Below are 20,097 nucleotides of genomic sequence, written 5' to 3' on the forward strand. Positions count from 1 at the left end.
GGAAGATGAGACAATGAGGCATTGTTCTTAACTCTTCCAGGCTCTCTCTATCTTGAGCCACACACACCACATCTTGTCTATAGAATGCTAGCTTTTAGGTTTTTATCCCCAACACAAATCAATTGTCAGCTTCAAGCTATGTCTAGTAGAACACATGTCCTCAACACCCAGACTAGCTGCAGAGTGCTAGTGGAGACCATAAAACACAGCATTAGCAGGACAGAAATATCTTACTGTTCGTTAAGTAAATAATTGTTACATATCCAACAAATAACGTGAATACATAATTTTTCCCTCACCATAGGACCCCGATTCTCAATTTAATTTTGGATTGGAGATGCTTAATGTGCTTCTGGAAGGAGAGTTTACAGTCTAACCAGACACCTAGGTGATTTGTTCAATTGAGACGCTCCCAAGTGCAATTAATGCAGGTTTTCATTTCAAAGATCTCTGACACAATGGTCAAAAAGATACTCAGGGGGGCCATAGAAAGAGCTTTCATTGGTACAAAATCAAAGAGGGAAATGGATATTTATTACCCAGACAAAATTATGCTAACAGCGCCACATGAACATATTAGCATCTAAACTGGACCCAAATACATGGCCAGTTTTGATTGTTACTGGCTTTGATGCTTGGTTCTCTTGTTGTTAGATTAGAGCTAGTAGTCCATGGTGCTGATTCAATGGGTTTAAGCTTAAAGAATATTGTACTGTAGACCAAAAAACATTCTGATTGGATTAATATACAAATGTGTAGTTCCATGTGTTATTTACTCAGATTTTTATATGCCACATATTATATCAAATCTGCATATCAAATGTATAATTATTTTCTATGGTTTAGTTAATAGTGTATAGGATACCTTCCAAAAGGACCAGGGAAGTAATTTGTTAGACGATGAGTATCAGATCACAGTATCTCCCTGACAATCTCCTGCTGTGTCACAAACACACTTGGATTAAACCAATTTCCATGGCAATTATGTTATAATCATCCAATTACATGGCTTTCGGCATTTTGTATTTTAATCAAGAGCATAAGTGAATCTGGCTCTAAATGAATAGGATACATATTAGCCCTCATACAAGATAGGGGGAGCTGCACTGCAGGAACACACTCACACAGACACTCTAAATCCAACATCTCCTGCTTTGCATTTTTGGTGCTGCTAGCAGTACTAATGGGGAAGGATTGTATTGGTCAACTGTGCACTGAAAAGCACAAAAACATCCCCAAAACAATATATACAGCCATTGTATATATTGATCATGAATGACCTGGGTTGGATGTCCTAAAGCAGTATTCTTCAAGCCTTGTCTTGAAAAACGATGTACACCTGCACTAGCTCTACTGCTTTTTGTTGTTTTTTTTTAAACTTTTTTTTCATGAAAACAATTTGTATGGGGGACAAATGGCTGTACAGTTTGTTTGTTTTCTCATGGCAGCAATACGTTTGTGTGGATAAGTGTGTACGATTTTTATTTTATAAGGGAAATCATCCTCAAAACCATGCAACATCTGCCCCGAATGTAAAGCAAACACTGCCTGTGTTTGTAAAGATACCGTAAATAGTTTGAATGATGGATTTGCAATTATAGCTAGTCATTCCTTATTAGTTTATCTCTTGATTAATCATTGCAGTTGTTTTACTGATATTACTCTGCATTTAATTAACATACCACACTGATCTTACATGAGCAGTGCATTGGCTTTTTGTCTACCAATACACCACAATTAAATGAATTGCTCTCTATGTTTTCTCTTTTCTAATATGCAGATAAGAATCTTCCAAACAGCTCGAATGTCGAGGTGGAAGTCACACCACCAATGAATGGCACTGCTGGACAAGAAGGGGAAGCTGCGGTAAGAAACCCATTTTAAGGGCACACACGCACACATACACACACATACACACACAAACCAACATAAACCCAACAGCAAACAACATAAACCCAACAGCAAACAAGTGGGCACACATACAGTTGAAGACGGAAGTTTACATACACTTAGGTTGGAGTCATTAAAACGCGTTTTTCAACCACTCCACAAATTTCTTGTTAAACAAACTATAGTTTTGGCAAGTTGGTTAGAAAATCTACTTTGTGCAAGTCATTTTTCAAACAATTGTTTACAGACAGATTATTTCACTTATAATTCACTGTATCACAATTCCAGTGGGTCAGAAGTTTACATACACTAAGTTGACTGTGCCTTTAAATAGCTTGGAAAATTCCAGAAAATTATGGCATGGCTTTAGAAGCTTCTGATTGGCTAATTGACGTAATTTGAGTCAATTGAAGGTGTACCTGTTGATATATTTCAAGGCCTATCTTCAAACTCAGTTCCTCTTTGCTTGACATCATGGGAAAGTCAAAATAAATCAGCCAAGACTTTTTTTAGAGCTCCACAAGTCTTGCTCATCCAGCAATTTCCAAATGCCTGATGGTACCACGTTCATCTGTACAAACAATAGTACGCAAGTAAAGTGGGGGAAAAAGTATTTGATCCCCTGCTGATTTTGTACATTTGCCCACTGACAAAGAAAGGATCAGTCTATAATTTTAATGGTAGGTTTATTTGAACAGTGAGAGACAGAATAACAACAAAAATATCCAGAAAAACGCATGTCAAAAATGTTATAAATTGATTTGCATTTTAATGAGGGAAATAAGTATTTGACCCCCTCTCAATCAGAAAGATTTCTGGCTCCCAGGTGTCTTTTATACAGGTAACGAGCTGAGATTAGGAGCACACTCTTAAAGGGAGTGCTCCTAACCACAGCTTGTTACCTGTAAAAAAGACACCTGTCCACAGAAGCAATCAATCAATCAGATTCCAAACTCTTCACTATGGCCAAGACCAAAGAGCTCTCCAAGGATGTCAGGGACAAGATTGTAGACCTACACAAGGCTGGATTGGGCTACAAGACCATCGCCAAGCAGCTTGGGGAGAAGGTGACAACATTTGGTGCGATTATTCGCAAATGGAAGAAACACAAAAGAACTGTCAATATCCCTCGGCCTGGGGCTCCATGCAAGATCTCACCTCGTGGAGTTGCAATGATCATGAGAACGGTGAGGAATCAGCCCAGAACTACACGGGAGGATCTTGTCAATGATATCAAGGCAGCTGGGACCATAGTCACCAAGAAAACAATTGGTAACACACTACGCCATGAAGGACTGAAATCCTGCAGTGCCCGCAAGGTCCCCCTTCTCAAGAATACATATACATGCCCGTCTGAAGTTTGCCAATGAACATCTGAATGACTCAGAGGACAACTGGTGTAAGTGTTGTGGTCAGATGAGACCAAAATGGAGCTCTTTGACATCAACTCAACTCGCCGTGTTTGGAGGAGGAGGAATGCTGCCTATGACCCCAAGAACACCATCTCCACCGTCAAACATGGAGGTAGAAACATTATGCTTATGCCGTCCATCATCAAAGGGATGATGGACGGGGCCATGTACCGTCAAATCTTGGGTGAGAACCTCCTTCCCTCAGCCAGGGCATTGAAAATGGGTCGTGGATGGGTATTCCAGCATGACAATGACCCAAAACACACGGCCAAGGCAACAAAGGAGTGGCTCAAGAAGAAGCACATTACAGTCCTGGAGTGGCCGAGCCAGTCTCCAGACCTTAATCCCATAGAAATTCTGTGGAGGGAGCTGAAGGTTCGAGTTGCCAAACATCAGTCTCGAAACCTTAATGACTTGGAGAAGATCTGCAAAGAGGAGTGGGACAAAATCCCTCCTGAGATGTGTGCAAACCTGGTGGCCAACTACAAGAAACATCTGACCTCTGTGATTGACAACGAGGGTTTTGCCACCAAGTTCTAAGTCATGTTTTGCAGAGGGGTCAAACTTATTTCCCTCATTAAAATGCAAATCATTTTATAACATTTTTGACATGCGTTTTTCTGGATTTTTTTTATTGTTATTCTGTCTCTCACTGTTCAAATAAACCTACTATTAACCTCTGGGCGGACATCCAGCGAAAAATCCTATCGCCATTAGCATAACAAAATTTAATATTTTTTTTTTCTCCAAATATAGTACTATGTTATATCGTTTTATAGATACACCTCTCCTGAATCGAACCACGTTGTCCGATTTCAAAAAGGCTTTACAACAAAAGCAAAACATTAGATTATGTTAGAGGAGTATATCGTAAAAGTAGCCACATAGCCATTTTCCGACCAACCACATGCATCACAAATAACCAAAAAACAGCTAAATGCAGCACTAACCTTTGACAATCTTCATCAGATGACACTCCTAGGACATCATGTTACACAATACATGCATTTATTTGTTCGATAAAGTTCATATTTATATATAAAAACAGCATTTTACATCGGCGCGTGACGTTGACTAACTATTTGAAACAGCGCTACAATTTACTAAATTACTATTCGAAAACATTTTAAAAATGTAATATTGTCATTCTAAGATTTATAGATTAGCATCTCTTGAAAGCACCTGCAATGCCAGATTTAAAAATAACTTTACTGGGTAATCACACTTTGCGATACTCAAAAAAATAGGCTAGCAATACAGGTCAGCGCCATCTTGGAACAATCGCATATCAAATCTAGTCTTGTATACTATTGTCAATAATCCCTTACCTTTGATTATCTTCATCAGAAAGCACTTCCAGGAATCCCAGGTCCACAACAAATGTATTTTCGTTCGAAAAAGTTAATCCTTTACGTCCCAATAGCTTGTTCTTGTTAGCGCGTTCTGAAGGCTGCTCCAAAAGTACCGACGGCCGCGGGACTTCTCTCTCAACAAAATGCATTTTTTTAAATTTAGGTTTGTTCAAACAGGTCAAACGTTGTATAACATAAATCTTTAGGGCCTTTTTCAACCAGAGCTCCAATAACATTCAAGGGGGACGATTGCATTGTCTTTCAAAACGTTTCGAAAGGGGAGGGTAGCCAGGGGCGCCGGCGTCATAATGGTGATGGCCCTCCTCATGTGACCACGTTCCACAGACTCTCATTGTGTCAGTTTTCACAGTAGAAGGCTCAAACCACTTTGTAAAGACTGGGGACATCTAGTGGAAGCAATAGGAAGTGCTCAATGAACCATTGCTCACGGTGTGATTTATAGGCAAAGTGATGAAGTTGAGTCCGCAATTCAGAATTCCACATCCTGTTACGATCTGTCTCGGGGTTTTGACTGCCATATGAGTTCTGTTATACTCACAGACACCCTTCAAACAGTTTTAGAAACTTTAGGGTGTTTTCTATCCACAAGTATTAATTATATGCATATCCTAGCTTCTGAGTTTGAGTAGGAGGCCGTTTAAAATGGGCACGAATTTTTTTCAAAAATCGCTGTAGCGCCCCCTATCCTAGGCGACCGTCAAGAGGTTAAAATTATAGACTGATCATTTCTTTGTAAGTGGGCAAACGTACAAAATCAGCAGGAGATCAAATACTTTTTTCGTCCACTGTATAAACACCATGGGACCACGCAGCCGTCATACCGCTCAGGAAGGAGACGTGTTCTGTCTCCTAGAGATGAACCTACTTTGGTGCGAAAAGTGCAAATCAATCCCAGAACAACGGCAAAGGACCTTGTGAAGATGCTTGAGGAAACAGGTACAAAAGTATCTATATCCACAGTAAAACGAGTCCTATATCGTCATAACCTGAAAGGCCGCTCAGCAAAGAAGAAGCCACTGCTCCAAAACCGGCATAAAAAAACTACGGTTTGCAACTGCACATGGGGACAAAGATTGTACTTTTTGGAGAAATGTCCTCTGGTCTGATGAAACAAAAATAGAACTGTTTGACCATAATGACCATCGTTATGTTTGGAGGATAAAGGGGGAGGCTTGCAAGCTGAAGAACACCATCCCCCCGTGAAGCACGTGCGGGGAAGCATCATGTTTTGGGGGTGCTTTGCTGCAGGAGGGACTGGTACACTTCACAGAATAGATGGCATCATGAGGAAGGACAAATATGTGGATATATTGAAGCAACATCTCAAGACATCAGTCAGGAAGTTAAAGATTGGTCGCAAATGGGTCTTCCAAATGGACAATGACCCCAAGCATACTTCCAAAGTTGTGGCAAACTGGCTTAAGGACAACAAAGTCAAAGCCCTGACCTCAATCCTATAGAAAATGTGTGGGCAGAACTGAAAAAGTGTGTGCGAGCAAGGAGGCCTACAAACCTGACTCAGTTACACCAGCGCTGTCAAGAGGAATGGGCCAATATTCACCCAACTTATTGTGGGAAGCTTGTGGAAGGCTACCCGAAACGTTTGATCCAAGTTAAACAATTTTAAGGTAATGCTACCAAATACTAATTGAGTGTATGTAAACTTTTGACCCACTGGGAATCTGATGGAAGAAATAAAAGCTGAAATAAATCATTCTCTCTATTATTCTGACATTTCACATTCTTAAAATAAAGTGGTGATCCTAACTGATCTAAGACAGGGAATTTTTACTAGGATTAAATGTCAGGAATTGTGAAAAACTGAGTTTAAATATATTTGGCTAAGGTGTATGTGAACTTTCGACTTCAACTGTACTAAGCATCAAACTCCATAACTCCCTGCCAGCCTCTTGTGCACATAGTTACTAAGGTACTAGTCAGATGCAGTAGAACCCCAAAGATACGAACCATAGTTACAGAATGACGAACCTGCACATTTATTAAATGCAAAAAAACTGAATTACCGTGGGTTAGAGACAAACGGAAATTTGGCTTTAATATGCTTAGAACACCTCAGACATTTAAAGTACTGTATGCAGATGCATTGTTAGGAAATATATGAATACACAATTTATATTATAGACACAAAATGTATATTATAGATGCGAACAATAGTCGTTAAATAATTAAAGTGAGTTTTCCCCTCGTAAATTCTCCGTCAATACTTCATATTACGGAACGAAATTTGGCACACCAGATGAGAACTTAGTTCCCTAAATGGTCAGCAGATGACACCGCGATCTGCTTTCTAGTTTTCTTGCTGGAAGGGTGGATAGAAATGTAGCATTCTCCGGTAGGGATTCTCTATGAAGACATTAAAAAAATTCGACTAAATTGTAAACAGTTACACTTGAATGATAGACAAAGATTACGTATCAAAAGTGCTTTCCGTTTGAGTATTCGAGAAAGGTGTTGTTTTCTCTGCTATCTTTTACTGCAAATCATGAAGGAAAACTAACTAATTACACAGGGGCTAACAGGCTAATATTTCATTTTTGTTAAAGGAGAAAAATAAAAATATAGACAGAATTAGGAATACAGATCATCCATATAATTTAAAGTTAGAATGCAGCATGTATTGATTGGATATCTATTCAACCTGTATTAGGGGCTGTGACGAATCGAAGCTACCTCATTCTCCTGTCATTACTAGCTACTTGGCACAGTTGCCTGGCAGCCAGTAGCTAGCTAGCAGCAAAAGTTATTAGCTAGTTAGCTAGATAACACGTATCTTAAACCAGATAGCCGGCGTGCTTTAAAATTGTATATCTTTCTGCTTACATTGTAGCTAGGTAACATTAGCTAGCTAACTTTTAGCTATGCAGGCTACCGAGTAAATAACGTCCCGTCCGAGTGACCAATGACAAGTATAACGTTAGCAATAACATTACCTAGGATACGAAGAGAGAAAAAAACCGCCGCAGCTATGGCACAAGTTAGGTAACTAGCTAACTCCGTATATCCAAGGTTGAAACCCAACATACATTCTGGTTTTTTATTATCTCAGCCATATTCAAAATTGAGGCTGATGAAATAGAAATCGCAACCCAACCTCTCTATTGTAGCTAGCTACATTAGCTAGCCAATGTAATCAAATCAATGCTTGTCTAAAGTTACATAGCTATCTACAATAGCATAATGTGGCAATGAATCCTCCGACAGTTTGAGCAAACACACATAGGAGAATGTTAAAGGTACGTCCATATTCCCTTGATCGTTTCTATTAGCTTCTCCTGGCCATATCTCCAATATTATTTGGACAGTTTCATCACAAAATCGTACATGGGAAGGTGTCCAGCAATATCCGAGATGGCTGTGGACTTTTGTTGCATCTAACAGTAAGGTCCTTAGCCTGATACATCCTCAGTTTTCTGCCTGGCAATTGTGTAATTCAAATAACGTATTGAAATGCAAGAGGCATGTGATGACCAGTTACATGAAGTATAACAATATCAAAACATGACAATCTTTCATTCAAGTCTTTATTACAACATTTTTGTAATTGAGTCATCAGCACAATCCATATTAACCTAACTACTGGACCTTCTTAATTACTTACATAGAGCATAATAAGAATAAGAAACAAAAAAGATGATTCACTTTATTTAAAATTATGATGTAATGTAAATTAATCAAACATTGAAGGACTTTGTGAAATGTGTAAGCTGCAAGCGTTTATGCCGGGGCTGGAATGTATTCTACTTGTTTGAAACAGCGATGCTGTCAGTCGAGTCTGGTCAGTTGTCTGACGCTAGCATGGATTTGCACACTTGCCCCATTGGGTATACATGTGGTTCACAACTAGCTTTCCATTTCTTAACAAAGCAATTGATTTTCTTGGCTATGGTTTGTGTTGTGGTCTTGGCTGTTCTTAGTCGAGGAAATGTAGTGTAGCTAACTGCAGTGTTTTTCCTGTCTGAAATCTGGCTACCTCATCTTACCGTAGCTTGGTCTATGCAAAGCAAATGAATGTGAGCAGCGTGGCAGTGTGGCAGTTTCCCGAAGTTTGGTGGTTTTTACACTTAACCTAAATAACGTTAACTATCTATGTTTTGTGTAAAAAACATATGATATATTGTAATATTATACACATTATACACATTAGTTAACGTCTTCCTTGTGGCTCAGTTGGTAGAGCATGGTGTTTGCAACGCCAGGGTTGTGGGTTTGATTCCCATGGGGGGCCAGTAAAAAATAAATAAAAATGCATGAAATTAAATGTATGCATTCACTACTGTAAGTCGCTCTGGATAATAGCTTCTGCTAAATGACTAAAATGTAAAATGTAAAAACGTTATTCTTACGTTAGCTAACGATACCTATCTAGCTAAAGTTAACTGGCTATCATAGCAGCAAAATATACCAAGCTAGCTTTCCTTGCTTGTTGGTTAGATACCTACTCAATGTTAGCACTCATCTGACTGGTATAACATTACGTTAGTTAACTAGCTTGGTAACTATAGTAGCTAATCAAAACAAAATCACATTCATTGGCAAGCTACCTTTATTTGCCTGGTTGTTAGCTAGATAGCTTTCAGCTGACTGGTGTTAGCTAGGTACAAAAGGTTAACTGTTGGACTTTGTACGAGCAAGCTAACTTTAACTAGGTCACGTTAGCTAGCTACATAGCTAATCAATATATCTGCTTGCATTGATTGATTAACATAATCAAATGTTTTTTTTTAAAGAAAAGCACATTTTTTGTCCATTAAAATAACATAAAATTGATCAGAAATACAGTGTAGACATTGTTAATGTTGGAAATTACTATTGTAGCTGGAAACGGCTGATTTTTAATGGAATATCTACATAGACGTACAGAGGCCCATTATCAGCAACCATCACTCCTGTGTTCCAATGGCACGTTGTGTTAGCTAATCCAAGTTTATCATTTTAAAAGGCTAATTGATCATTAGAAAACCCTTTTGCAATTATGTTAGCACAGCTACAACTACACAGCTACAACAGAACAGCTACAACAGAAAACTTTTGTTCTGATTAAAGAAGCAATAAAACTGGCCTTCTTTAGACTAGTTGAGTATCTGGAGCATCAGCATTTGTAGGTTCGATTACAGGCTCAAAATGGCCAGAAACAAATAACTTTCTTCTGAAACTCATCAGTCTATTCTTGTTCTGAGAAAATTTGGCTATTCCATGCGAGAAATTGAGAAGAAACTGAAGATCTCGTACAACGCTGTGTTCTACTCCCTTCACAGAACAGTGCAAACTGGCACTGACCAGAATAGAAAGAGGAGTGGGAGGCCCCGTTGCACAACTGAGCAAGAGGACAAGTACATTAGTGTCCAGTTTGAGAAACAGACACCGCACAAGTCCTCAACTGGCAGCTTCATTAAATAGTACCCGCAAAACACCAGTCTCAACGTCATCAGTGAAGATTTCGACTCCGGGATGCTGGCCTTCTAGGCAGAGTTCCTTTGTCCAGTGAATGTGTTCTTTTGCCCATCTTAATCGTTTCTTTTTATTGGCCAGTCTGAGATAAGGCCTTTGAGATAAGGCTGAGATAAAGCTTTTTTCTTTGTTAGCACAGCACTTACACATATGACTGATGATTGGCTGAGAGAAATTGATGATAAAAAGATTGTGGGGTCTGTTTTGTTAGACTTCAGTACGGCTTTTGACATTATCGATCATAGTCTGCTGCTGGAAAAACATGTGTTATGGCTTTAAACCCCCTGCTAAATTATGGATAAAGAGTTACCTGTCTAACCGAACACAGAAGGTGTTATTTATTGGAAGCCTTTCCAACATAATCCAAGGCAGCAGCTACTCTTCCTGGGGCCCAGCAAAATTAAGGCAGTTACACCATTTTTAAAACCTTACTGTCACAACTTCCGCCAAAGTCGGTTCCTCTCCTTGTTCGGGTGGCGTTCCGCGGTCGACGTCACCGGTCTTCTAGCCATCGCCAATCCACCTTTCATTTTCCATTTGTTTTGTCTTGTTTTCCCACACACCTGGTTTACATTTCCCTCATTACTTATTGTGTATTTAACCCTCTGTTCCCCCCATGTCTGTATGTGAAATTGTTTGTTGGAAGTGCTTCTGCACATTTTGACTGGTGCGCGACGGGTTTTGTACCCATATTTGTATTTCTAGATGCCGTTGGTTTTGATAATTAAACAGCTCCGGTTATTACCCAGTTCTGCTGTCCTGCGTCTGACTTCCCTGCCACCAGTTACACACCCCTTACACTTACAATACTAAACTAGGGCCTGTAGGACCTGACATGTTGATAGTGCTGTTTAGAAGGCAGACTTCTCCCCATCTTAGCTACTGTTGTATCAATATGTTTTGACCATGACAGTTTACAATCCAAGGTTACGCCAAGCAGTTTAGTCACCTCAACATGCTAAATTTAGACATTATTCATTATTCATTAATGGGGATCCATGATAAATACAAATTCAAACCTCAGCTTGAATACCACCACCATGTAAGCAGATGTGTTGTTGCTGAGCAACAGACTCAGTGTTAGAACTCTGCACTTCAGGAAAAAAAGATGTTAGCATTGTCAGAAATGCTAGAAAAAGGTAGCACATCGTTGGTTCTTAATAGACAGAAATGAGCACATGAGAGTGAAACGGTTGACCCTACAAACTTATTCAGTCCGAAAGGTGGCAAGTCTAATGGCCCCTTTATGAACGCTGTAGTCTCGTTCTTATCCAACGCCTAGATATTGAGCTACTTCTGGCCAAGAATCTTAAATTTTTTTCCCTAATGCTGTTTAAAATCCAGTATGTGGTTCTCGGTAAGGAACGGACAGCTCATGACAAGAGGCAGGGAGTGTGTTGTGTACCTCCAGTCAAGTTGATTTGCACATTTTCATCAATATTGGTGTCATATTGGCTTAGATATGATGTTAGGGAGATTTTCATTTGAGCTGTGGGTACGATAATGTGGGGACGATAATGGATGAATGCCTTTGAGAGAAAGAATCCCACACTGGGAGCTGTACTTCAGCATAGTGAGAAGAGAAGTTCTGTGGGATTGCTGCAAAGGTGGAAATGACCTCAGAGCGGGTCATTACTGTTGGTAATCTCCCAGCATGCCTGTGAGTGTATCCCTCCATCCTTAGCCATACCTGCCAAAGGCCCACTCCCTCCGCTGTGTCTGCAATTATACCCCTCTCTCTCCCGCTGCCCACCACCTCAGGATGCGCGAAACTCAAACACACTCACAACAGTAGCACCGGCACGAGCAAGGAGACTTTCCTTGCTTCACTATGCCGTGCCAGGTAGGCAGATGGCACAGCATGCTACCAGAGTGATCAGGCGCTCCCTCAAAGTGGCAAAGAGGAAGGGAAACAGCCTCACTGGCAAGACCAGATTAAATGGCATTATGACCCATCCCATGGTGAATCCATCCTGTACATCAAGGACAATTTGGTGTGTTCAAGCAGAGCCAATGAATTTCAGTTGCAGTTATTTTTTTAAATGCTGTAAATAACTAACATTCACTCATCAAGATGTAATACCCTTTATTACCATCACCACTCTGTTATAACTATTTTTTTTGTCATTTTCTTATTCCATTTTTTTCTTCTTCTTCTTCTATCTATCTATATATATATATATATATATTATATTAAAACATACAATCTACTTGCAGTGAAGCCGCTCAACATCTACATCACATTCAGTTATCTAACAGACTCCCATCCAGAGCGACCCACAGAAAAAAACACGGTCATCGCCCTGCTCAAGGGCATGTCGACAGATCTCCCACAATGTCAAAAACGGGGATTCAAACCAGCGACCGGTCGCCCCCCCCCCACAGTTCCCCAAGAGCTGCCCCTCAACCATCCGAGATGCCTCCCCCCTGAGTAAAATAAAATAATTCCGTTCCCCATCCCCAAGACCCCTGTCCCCAAGCCCCAAAGCACCAACAACCAACAAAATTAACACAATTTAAAAAAAGAAAGACAAAGGAAAACAAAAGGCATCAAGGACAACAAAAATCATAACAGCAAGGCCAACTGAATATGTTTGAGTGCATGTATGGCATTAGTGTATGTGCACGTGTGTACATTTGAATGAGAGTGTGTGTATATGCATGTGTACAAACACCTGCACTGCATCAGCCTCAGGCAAACAGGCACTAGCTGTAACAACACTGCCCCTCAGTGTCATTCAAACTTACTTGTTATTTTTAGACCTTTTTTTCTTCTTTTATCTTTGATCGTCATTCTATCCCTTGCCCAGCAACTGTTATAACTCTTGTTTCTACAAACGTTTACCAAAACATAGATACCAAAGTTAGATATCATACCTCCAAAATCTTTAACAAATTGAGCTGTATTACTCACAAAGGATATGTGTAACGTGGTGCGTACTGGCGGCAGAGAAGTCAGGCGCAGGAGAGCGAAAACTGATTTACAATGGTGTTGTTTAATACCCATAAAAACCACCGTAGACAGAACAATATAATAATGGGTCAAACAAAACCCGGTAACCCCCAGCAAAATGTGCACAAGCACTACAAGAAAACAATTCCGGACAAGGACATGGGGGGAACAGAGGGCTAAATATACAACATGTAATTGATGGAATTGAAACCAGGTGTGAGGGAAGACGAGACAAAACCAATGGAAAATGAAAGGTGAATCGGCGATGGCTAGAAGGCCGGTGACGTCGACCGCCGCCCAAACCAGGAGAGGGACCGACTTCGGCGGAAGTCGTGACAATATGTCATGTTTTTGTTTACATTGGGATTAATTCTTAATGAATCTTAGAGGCAATCTACAAATGGTACATCCATTTTAGACTTTTAAATTAATTATACATACCCATTGATTCTTGAAGAATATAACTTATTCTTTTGAGCTTACTTTTTTGTATTTGTATTTATTAGGGATCCCCATTAGCTGCTGCCTCTTCCTGGGGTCCAAACACATTAAGGCACTTACATCACACGTAAAACAAAATATAAAACATTACATCATATAACATTATTACACCACTAAATACTGTATCTACAATACGAAATGTATAATACCACCATAAAGCAATATTACAATGTATGTGTGTGTAGAGTGTCTGTGCTAGTGTGTGTTTGTGTATTCATGTGTCTGTGTCTGTACCTGTGTGTGTGTGTGTGTGTGTGTGTGTGTGTCACTTCACAGTCCCCGCTATTCCATAAGGTGTATTTTTGTGTTTTTTAAAATCTGATTCTACTGCTTGCATCGGTTACCTGATGTGGAATAGAGTTCCATGTAGTCATGGCTCTATGTAGTACTGTGCGCCTCCCATAGTCTGTTCCGGACTTGGGGATTGTGAAAAGACCTCTGGTGGCATGTCTTGTGAGGTATGGATGGGTGACATTTTGATCTCATCGATGGTCAGTCCTTCCATCCATAGCTCTGTCTATGAATTTGAGAGTGGTTACATTTCTCCAGACCCATCCCGCAGCTGTTTACCAAAATGGTTCACACTTTGCTGTTGTTTGAATTGCATATTACCCTGTCAAATGAGCTGTATTACTCACAAAGGATATGTCATGTTTTTGTTAACATTGGGATTAATTATTGATTAATCTTAAAAGGGCAATATACATATTGGACATATTTAAAGTTGTTAAGCAAAATCAGCTTCACTTCGGATATTATAATCATCTACAGATATCTTTGCCATCACTGGAAAAACATTACTCGTCCTTCCCCATTCCACAACCCACCAGTCACACTGAAAAATGCTCTGGGTAACAAAAGGGTCCCCTTGATTTTCAGCATACAGTAAACTGGTTTTTAGACATTTTAGACAGTATACACTACCGTTCAAAAGTTTGGGGTCACTTAGAAATATCCTTGTTTTTGGAAGAAAATTAAAAAAATGTACCATTAAAATAACATCAAATTGATTAGAAATACAGTGTAGACATTGTTAATGTTGTAAATTACTATTGTAGCTGGAAACGGCTGATTGTTTTAAGGAATATCTACATAGGCGTACAGAGGCCCATTATCAGCAACCATCACTCCTGTGTTCCAATGGCACGTTGTGTTAGCTAATCCAAGTTCATAATTTTAAAAGGTTAATTGATCATTAGAAAACCCTTTTGCAATTATGTTAGCACAGCTGAAAACTGTTGTTCTGATTAAAGAAGCAATAAAACTGGCCTTCTTTAGACTAGTTGAGTATCTGGAGCATCAGCATTTGTGGGTTCGATTACAGGCTCAAAATGTCCAGAAACAAATAACTTTTTTCTGAAACTCTTCAGTCTATTCTTGTTCTGAGAAATGAAGGCTATTCCATGCGAGAAATTGCCAAGAAACTGAAGATCTCGTATCTGTGTACCACTCCCTTCACAAAAAAGCACAAACTGGCTCTAACCAGAATAGAAAGAGGAGTGGGAGGTCCCGGTGCACAACTGAGCAAGAGGACAAGTACATTAGAGTGTCTAGTTTGAGAAACGGACACCTCACAAGTCCTTAACTAGCAGCTTCATTAAATAGTACCCACAAAACACTAGTCTCAACGTTAACAGTCAAGAGGCGACTGCAGGATACTGGCCTTCTTGGGTATGAGTTTGCCTTTTGGCAAACTCCATGTGGGCTGTCATGTGCCTTTTACTGAGGAGTGGCTTCCGTCTGGCCACCCTACGATAAAGGCCTGATTGATGGAGTGCTGCAGAAGTGGTTGTCCTTCTGGCAGGTTCTCCCATCGCAGCCAAGGAACTGTTGTTCTGTCAGAGTGGTCATTGGGTTCTTGGCACCTCCCTGACCAAGGTCCTTCTTTCCCGGTGGCTCAGTTTGGTCCAACGGCCAGCTCTGGGCAGACTCGGGGTAGTTCCATATTTTTTTCAATTTCCTAGTGATGGAGACCACTGTGCTCTTGGAAACTTTCAACACTCTAGAAATGGTTTTATACCCTTCCCCAGATATATACTGTACCTCATCACAATTCTGTCTCAGAGATCTACGGACCATTCTTTGTTATGGTATAGTTTCTGCTCTGACATGCACTGTCAACTGTGGGACCTTATATAGACAGGTGTGTTTCTTTATGAATAATTTCCAAACAATTGAATTGGCCACAGGTGGACTCCAAGTTGTAGTGACATCTCAAGGATACACCTGAGCTCAATTTGAAGTGTCATAGCCAAGGGGTGTGAATACTTTTGTAAATGAGATATTTCTGTATTTGATTTTCAATTCATTTGCTAACATGTCTAAAAACATGTTTTTACTTTGTCATTATGGGCTATTGTGGGTAGATGGGTGAGAAAAAAAATCAGGCTGTAACCAATTTTGGGTGAATAAGTAGGGGTATGAATACTTTATGTAAACAATTTAAATCCGACAAATAAAAAATTGCAGCTAGAAAATATCCTGATGAAAAAAATATCCTCTAAATCCAATTTGGCTACGTATGGCAATTGGTTCTGTCACAATGGGTGGCTTGTGGATTCAGAAGAGTCAGGCGCAGGAGACAGAAAGATTCCGTGAATGAATTTAATAAAATATCCACACGGAAAATATGCAAAGGTATGGAGTGCAAGGTGTGCAAAAAGAAACGCACCACCCTTAAAAGAACGTAACCAGGGACGCAGCCCAAAACGAATAGCGTAACTCCAAAATACAGAACCTCATGACAAAACACACCCTGACAAACAAACAATCCCGCACAAACAACAAACCTAACTAACTAGCCTAACTAACTAGCCCCACTAACAACTAACACAAAACAGGTGCGCAACTAACCTAGGCCTAACTAACAGAACGTGAAACATAAATCGATGGCAGCTAGTAGGCCGGCGACGACGACCGCCGAGCGCCGCCCGGGCGAGGAGGGGCGCCACCTTCCGTAGGTGTCGTGACAGGTTCAGGTTCTTTCAATCACATTCATCTCTCTACTCCAAATACATTGAGGAACCATAAAAACTTTGTCATTTGCAATGGATAAAAAATATATAATTAATCAAAAATAGAGTTCCTGTTGAGGTGAAGAAAAAAATGACTAAGTGGTGGTGAGTTAAAACAATCAGAAATACTATTAGCATCCCCAAATGGGCACTTTTATACATCCACGTGTAGGTACTTCCACGCGTGTTCAGGCGTGCGCATGCTTACTCGACATTAACAGGACAGAGAAATCAGACACATGCTCACACAGACAGCTCCAAACAGAAGACAATTAATGAATTTACAAAACTCGTAAATGGCATGAAATTAACCCAAACTTGTTTCTCACAATTGTAGCATAGGTTGAAAAATGACTGCAATAATATATTGAATGCATTAACTGAAATTACCGTAACCAAACATTGTAGATTAGAAATGATGGGGAATAACGGTTAATTTACAAGTAATTGATCATTACTAACAATCAAAGGGGAAACAATTCACATAATGAAACAATGAATGTGCACAAACTGGCGAGGGAGAAATTCTGAAAAGACGCACATAGTGCTTCACCACACACCCCTCCCTTCTTCTCTCAACATTTTAAATGATACTCAAGACACATTATCTTCACACATAGGGTGTACTCTCACTTACGTGGTCAGGTCCAAAGCGGTAGTCATTTATGGAAAACAAATGCAATTTCGAAACTAAGACATTTTCACTTATTTTATCGATTTTATCTAATTGCTTGGCGTGCCAAGTCAAATACCATCGAGGGCCAGCCTTGTTAACCATGCCATATATTGCCATTGCCTGAACTAGATTGTAGATCTAAAGAAATTATACCAACTAAACTAGTCTATACATTACCAGAGCTGGGTAGTGTGGCTGTGCGATCTAAGGCGCTGGATTAAGGCTCCAGTCTATACGGAGCCGTGTGTTCAAATCCCACCGCTGCGATCTTCAGTGGCGGCAGGTAGCCTAGTGGTTAGAGCGTTGGCCCAATCGAAAGGTTGCTGGATTGAATCCCTGAGTTGACGAGGTAAAAATCTGTCATTCTGTTCGTTCGTAACCCTCTGTTCCCCAGTGCCGAAGACGTGGATGTTGATTATTGAAGCCCCCTGCACCTCTCTGACTTGGTATCCCCCTTTCACCCCCTCAAAGTACTCACACCCCCTGCATTTTATTTTATTTTTTCTTGTGTTACAGCCTGAATTAAAAAAAATGTTATTGAGATTTTGTGTCACTGGCAGACACACAATACCCTATAATTACAAATGAAAAGCTGAAATGTCTGAAGTCAATAAGTATTCAACCCCTTGTTATGGCAAGCCTAAATAAGTTCAGGAGTAAAAATGTGCTTAAAACCTGTTGGGGATAGGGGGCAGTATTTGCACAGCCGGATAAAAAACGTACCCGATTTAATCTGGTTACTACTCCTGCCCAGTAACTAGAATATGCATATAATTGTTTGATTTGGATAGAAAACACCCTAAAGTTTCTAAAACTGTTTGAATGGTGTCTGTGAGTATAACAGAACTCATTTGGCAGGCCAAAACCTGAGAAGATTCCAAACAGGAAGTGCTCTCTCTGACCATTTCATGGCCTTCTTGATCATCTCTAACCAAAACAGGGGATCTCTGGCATGACGTGACATTTTCTAACGCTCCCATAGGCTCTCAGAAGGCGCCAGAAAGCTGAATGGTGGCTTTGCAGGCCCTGGCTGAAAAACATTAGCGCATTTTGTAAGTGGTCGATCTGAGAACAATGAGACTGGAGGCGCGTGCACGAGTCGACTCCATGTTTACTTTCTCTCTCTTTGAACAAAAACAACCACTCCCGGTCGGAATATTATCACTTTTTTTACGAGAAAAATAGCATAAAAATGTATTTTAAACAGCGGTTGACATGCTTCGAAGTACGGTAATGGAATATTTAGAATTTTTTGTCACGAAACGCGTCGGGCGCGTCACCCTTCTTTACCCATCGGATAGTGTCTTGAACGCACTAACAAAACGCCGCTATTTGGATATAACTATGGATTATTTGGGACCAAACCAACATTTGTTATTGAAGTAGAAGTCCTGGGAGTGCATTCTGACGAAGACAGCAAAGGTAATCAAACTTTTCTAATAGTAAATCGGAGTTTGGTGAGTACCACACTTGGTGGGTGTCAAAATAGCTAGCCTGTGATGGCCGGGCTATCTACTCAGAATTTTGCAAAATGTGCTTTCACCGAAGAGCTATTTTAAAATTGGACATAGCGAGTGCATACAGGAGTTCTGTATCTATAATTCTTAAAATAATTGTTATGTTTTTTGTGAACGTTTATCGTGAGTAATTTAGTAAATTCACCGGAAGTGTTCAGTGGGAATGATAGTCACATGCTAGTCACATGCTAATGTAAAAAGCTGGTTTTTGATATAAATATGAACTTGATTGAACAAAACATGCATGTATTGTATAACATAATGTCCTAGGTGTGTCATCTGATGAAGCTCATCAAAGGTTAGTGCTGCATTTAGCTGTGGTTTGGGTTTATGTGACATTATATGCTAGCTTGAAAAATGGGTGTCTGATTATTTCTGGCTGGGTACTCTGCTGACATAATCTAATGTTTTGCTTTCGTTGTAAAGCCTTTTTGAAATCGGACAGTGTGGTTAGATTAACGAGAGTCTTGTCTTTAAAATGGTGTAAAATAGTCATATGTTTGAGAAATTGAAGTAATAGCATTTCTAAGGTATTTGAATATCGCGCCACGGGATTACACTGGCTGTTGAGTAGGTGGGACGCAAGCGTCCCACCTAGCCCATAGAGGTTAATAAGTCACATACGTTGCATGCACTCACTCTGTGTGTAATAAGAGTGTTTAATATGATTTTTGAGTGACTACTTCATCTCTGTGCCCCACACATTCAATTATCTGTAAGGTCCCTCAGTTGAGCAGTGAATTTCAATCACAGATTCAACCACAAGGACCAGGGATGTTTTCCAATGCCTCACAAAGAAGGTAGACAGGTAAAAAAAGCAGACATTGAATACCCCTTTGAGCATGGTGAAGTTATTAATTACACTTTGGATGGTGTATCAATACACCCAGTCACTACAAAGATACAGGTATCCTTCTTAACTCAGTTGCCGGAGAGGAAGGAAACCGCTCAGGGATTTCAACATCAAGCCAATAATTACAGAGTTTAATGGCTGTGATAGGAGAAAACTGAGGATGGATCATCAGCATTGTAGTTACTCCACAATACGGAGGTTCACCTTCCAGCAGGACAATGACCCTAAGCATACTGCTAAAGCCACACTCGAGTGGTTTAAGGGGAACCATTTAAATGTCTTGGAATGGCCTAGTCAAAGCCCAGACCTCAATCCAATTTAGAATCTGTGGTATGATTTAAAGATTGCTGTACACCAGCGGAAACCATCCAACTTGAAGGACCTGGAGCAGTTTTGCCTTGAAGAATGGGCAAAAATCCCAGTGGCTAGATGCGCCAAG

General features: G+C 40.1%; 1 protein-coding gene across 4 annotated transcripts in view; it reads left to right on the forward strand.

Annotated features, from left to right (window-relative positions):
- LOC106577456 (sodium/potassium/calcium exchanger 2) overlaps positions 1-20,097 on the forward strand; it is a 183,332-nt gene that overhangs the window by 146,724 nt on the left and 16,511 nt on the right. For all 4 annotated transcript variants that reach the window (XM_014155447.2, XM_014155450.2, XM_014155448.2 and 1 more), the window contains one exon: positions 1,781-1,866. In XM_014155447.2, coding sequence (XP_014010922.1) covers positions 1,781-1,866 — 86 coding nt within the window. The remainder of the gene's footprint in view (positions 1-1,780; positions 1,867-20,097) is intronic.

Source organism: Salmo salar, chromosome ssa18, assembly GCF_905237065.1.
Source record: "Salmo salar chromosome ssa18, Ssal_v3.1, whole genome shotgun sequence".
NCBI lineage: Eukaryota > Metazoa > Chordata > Actinopteri > Salmoniformes > Salmonidae > Salmo > Salmo salar.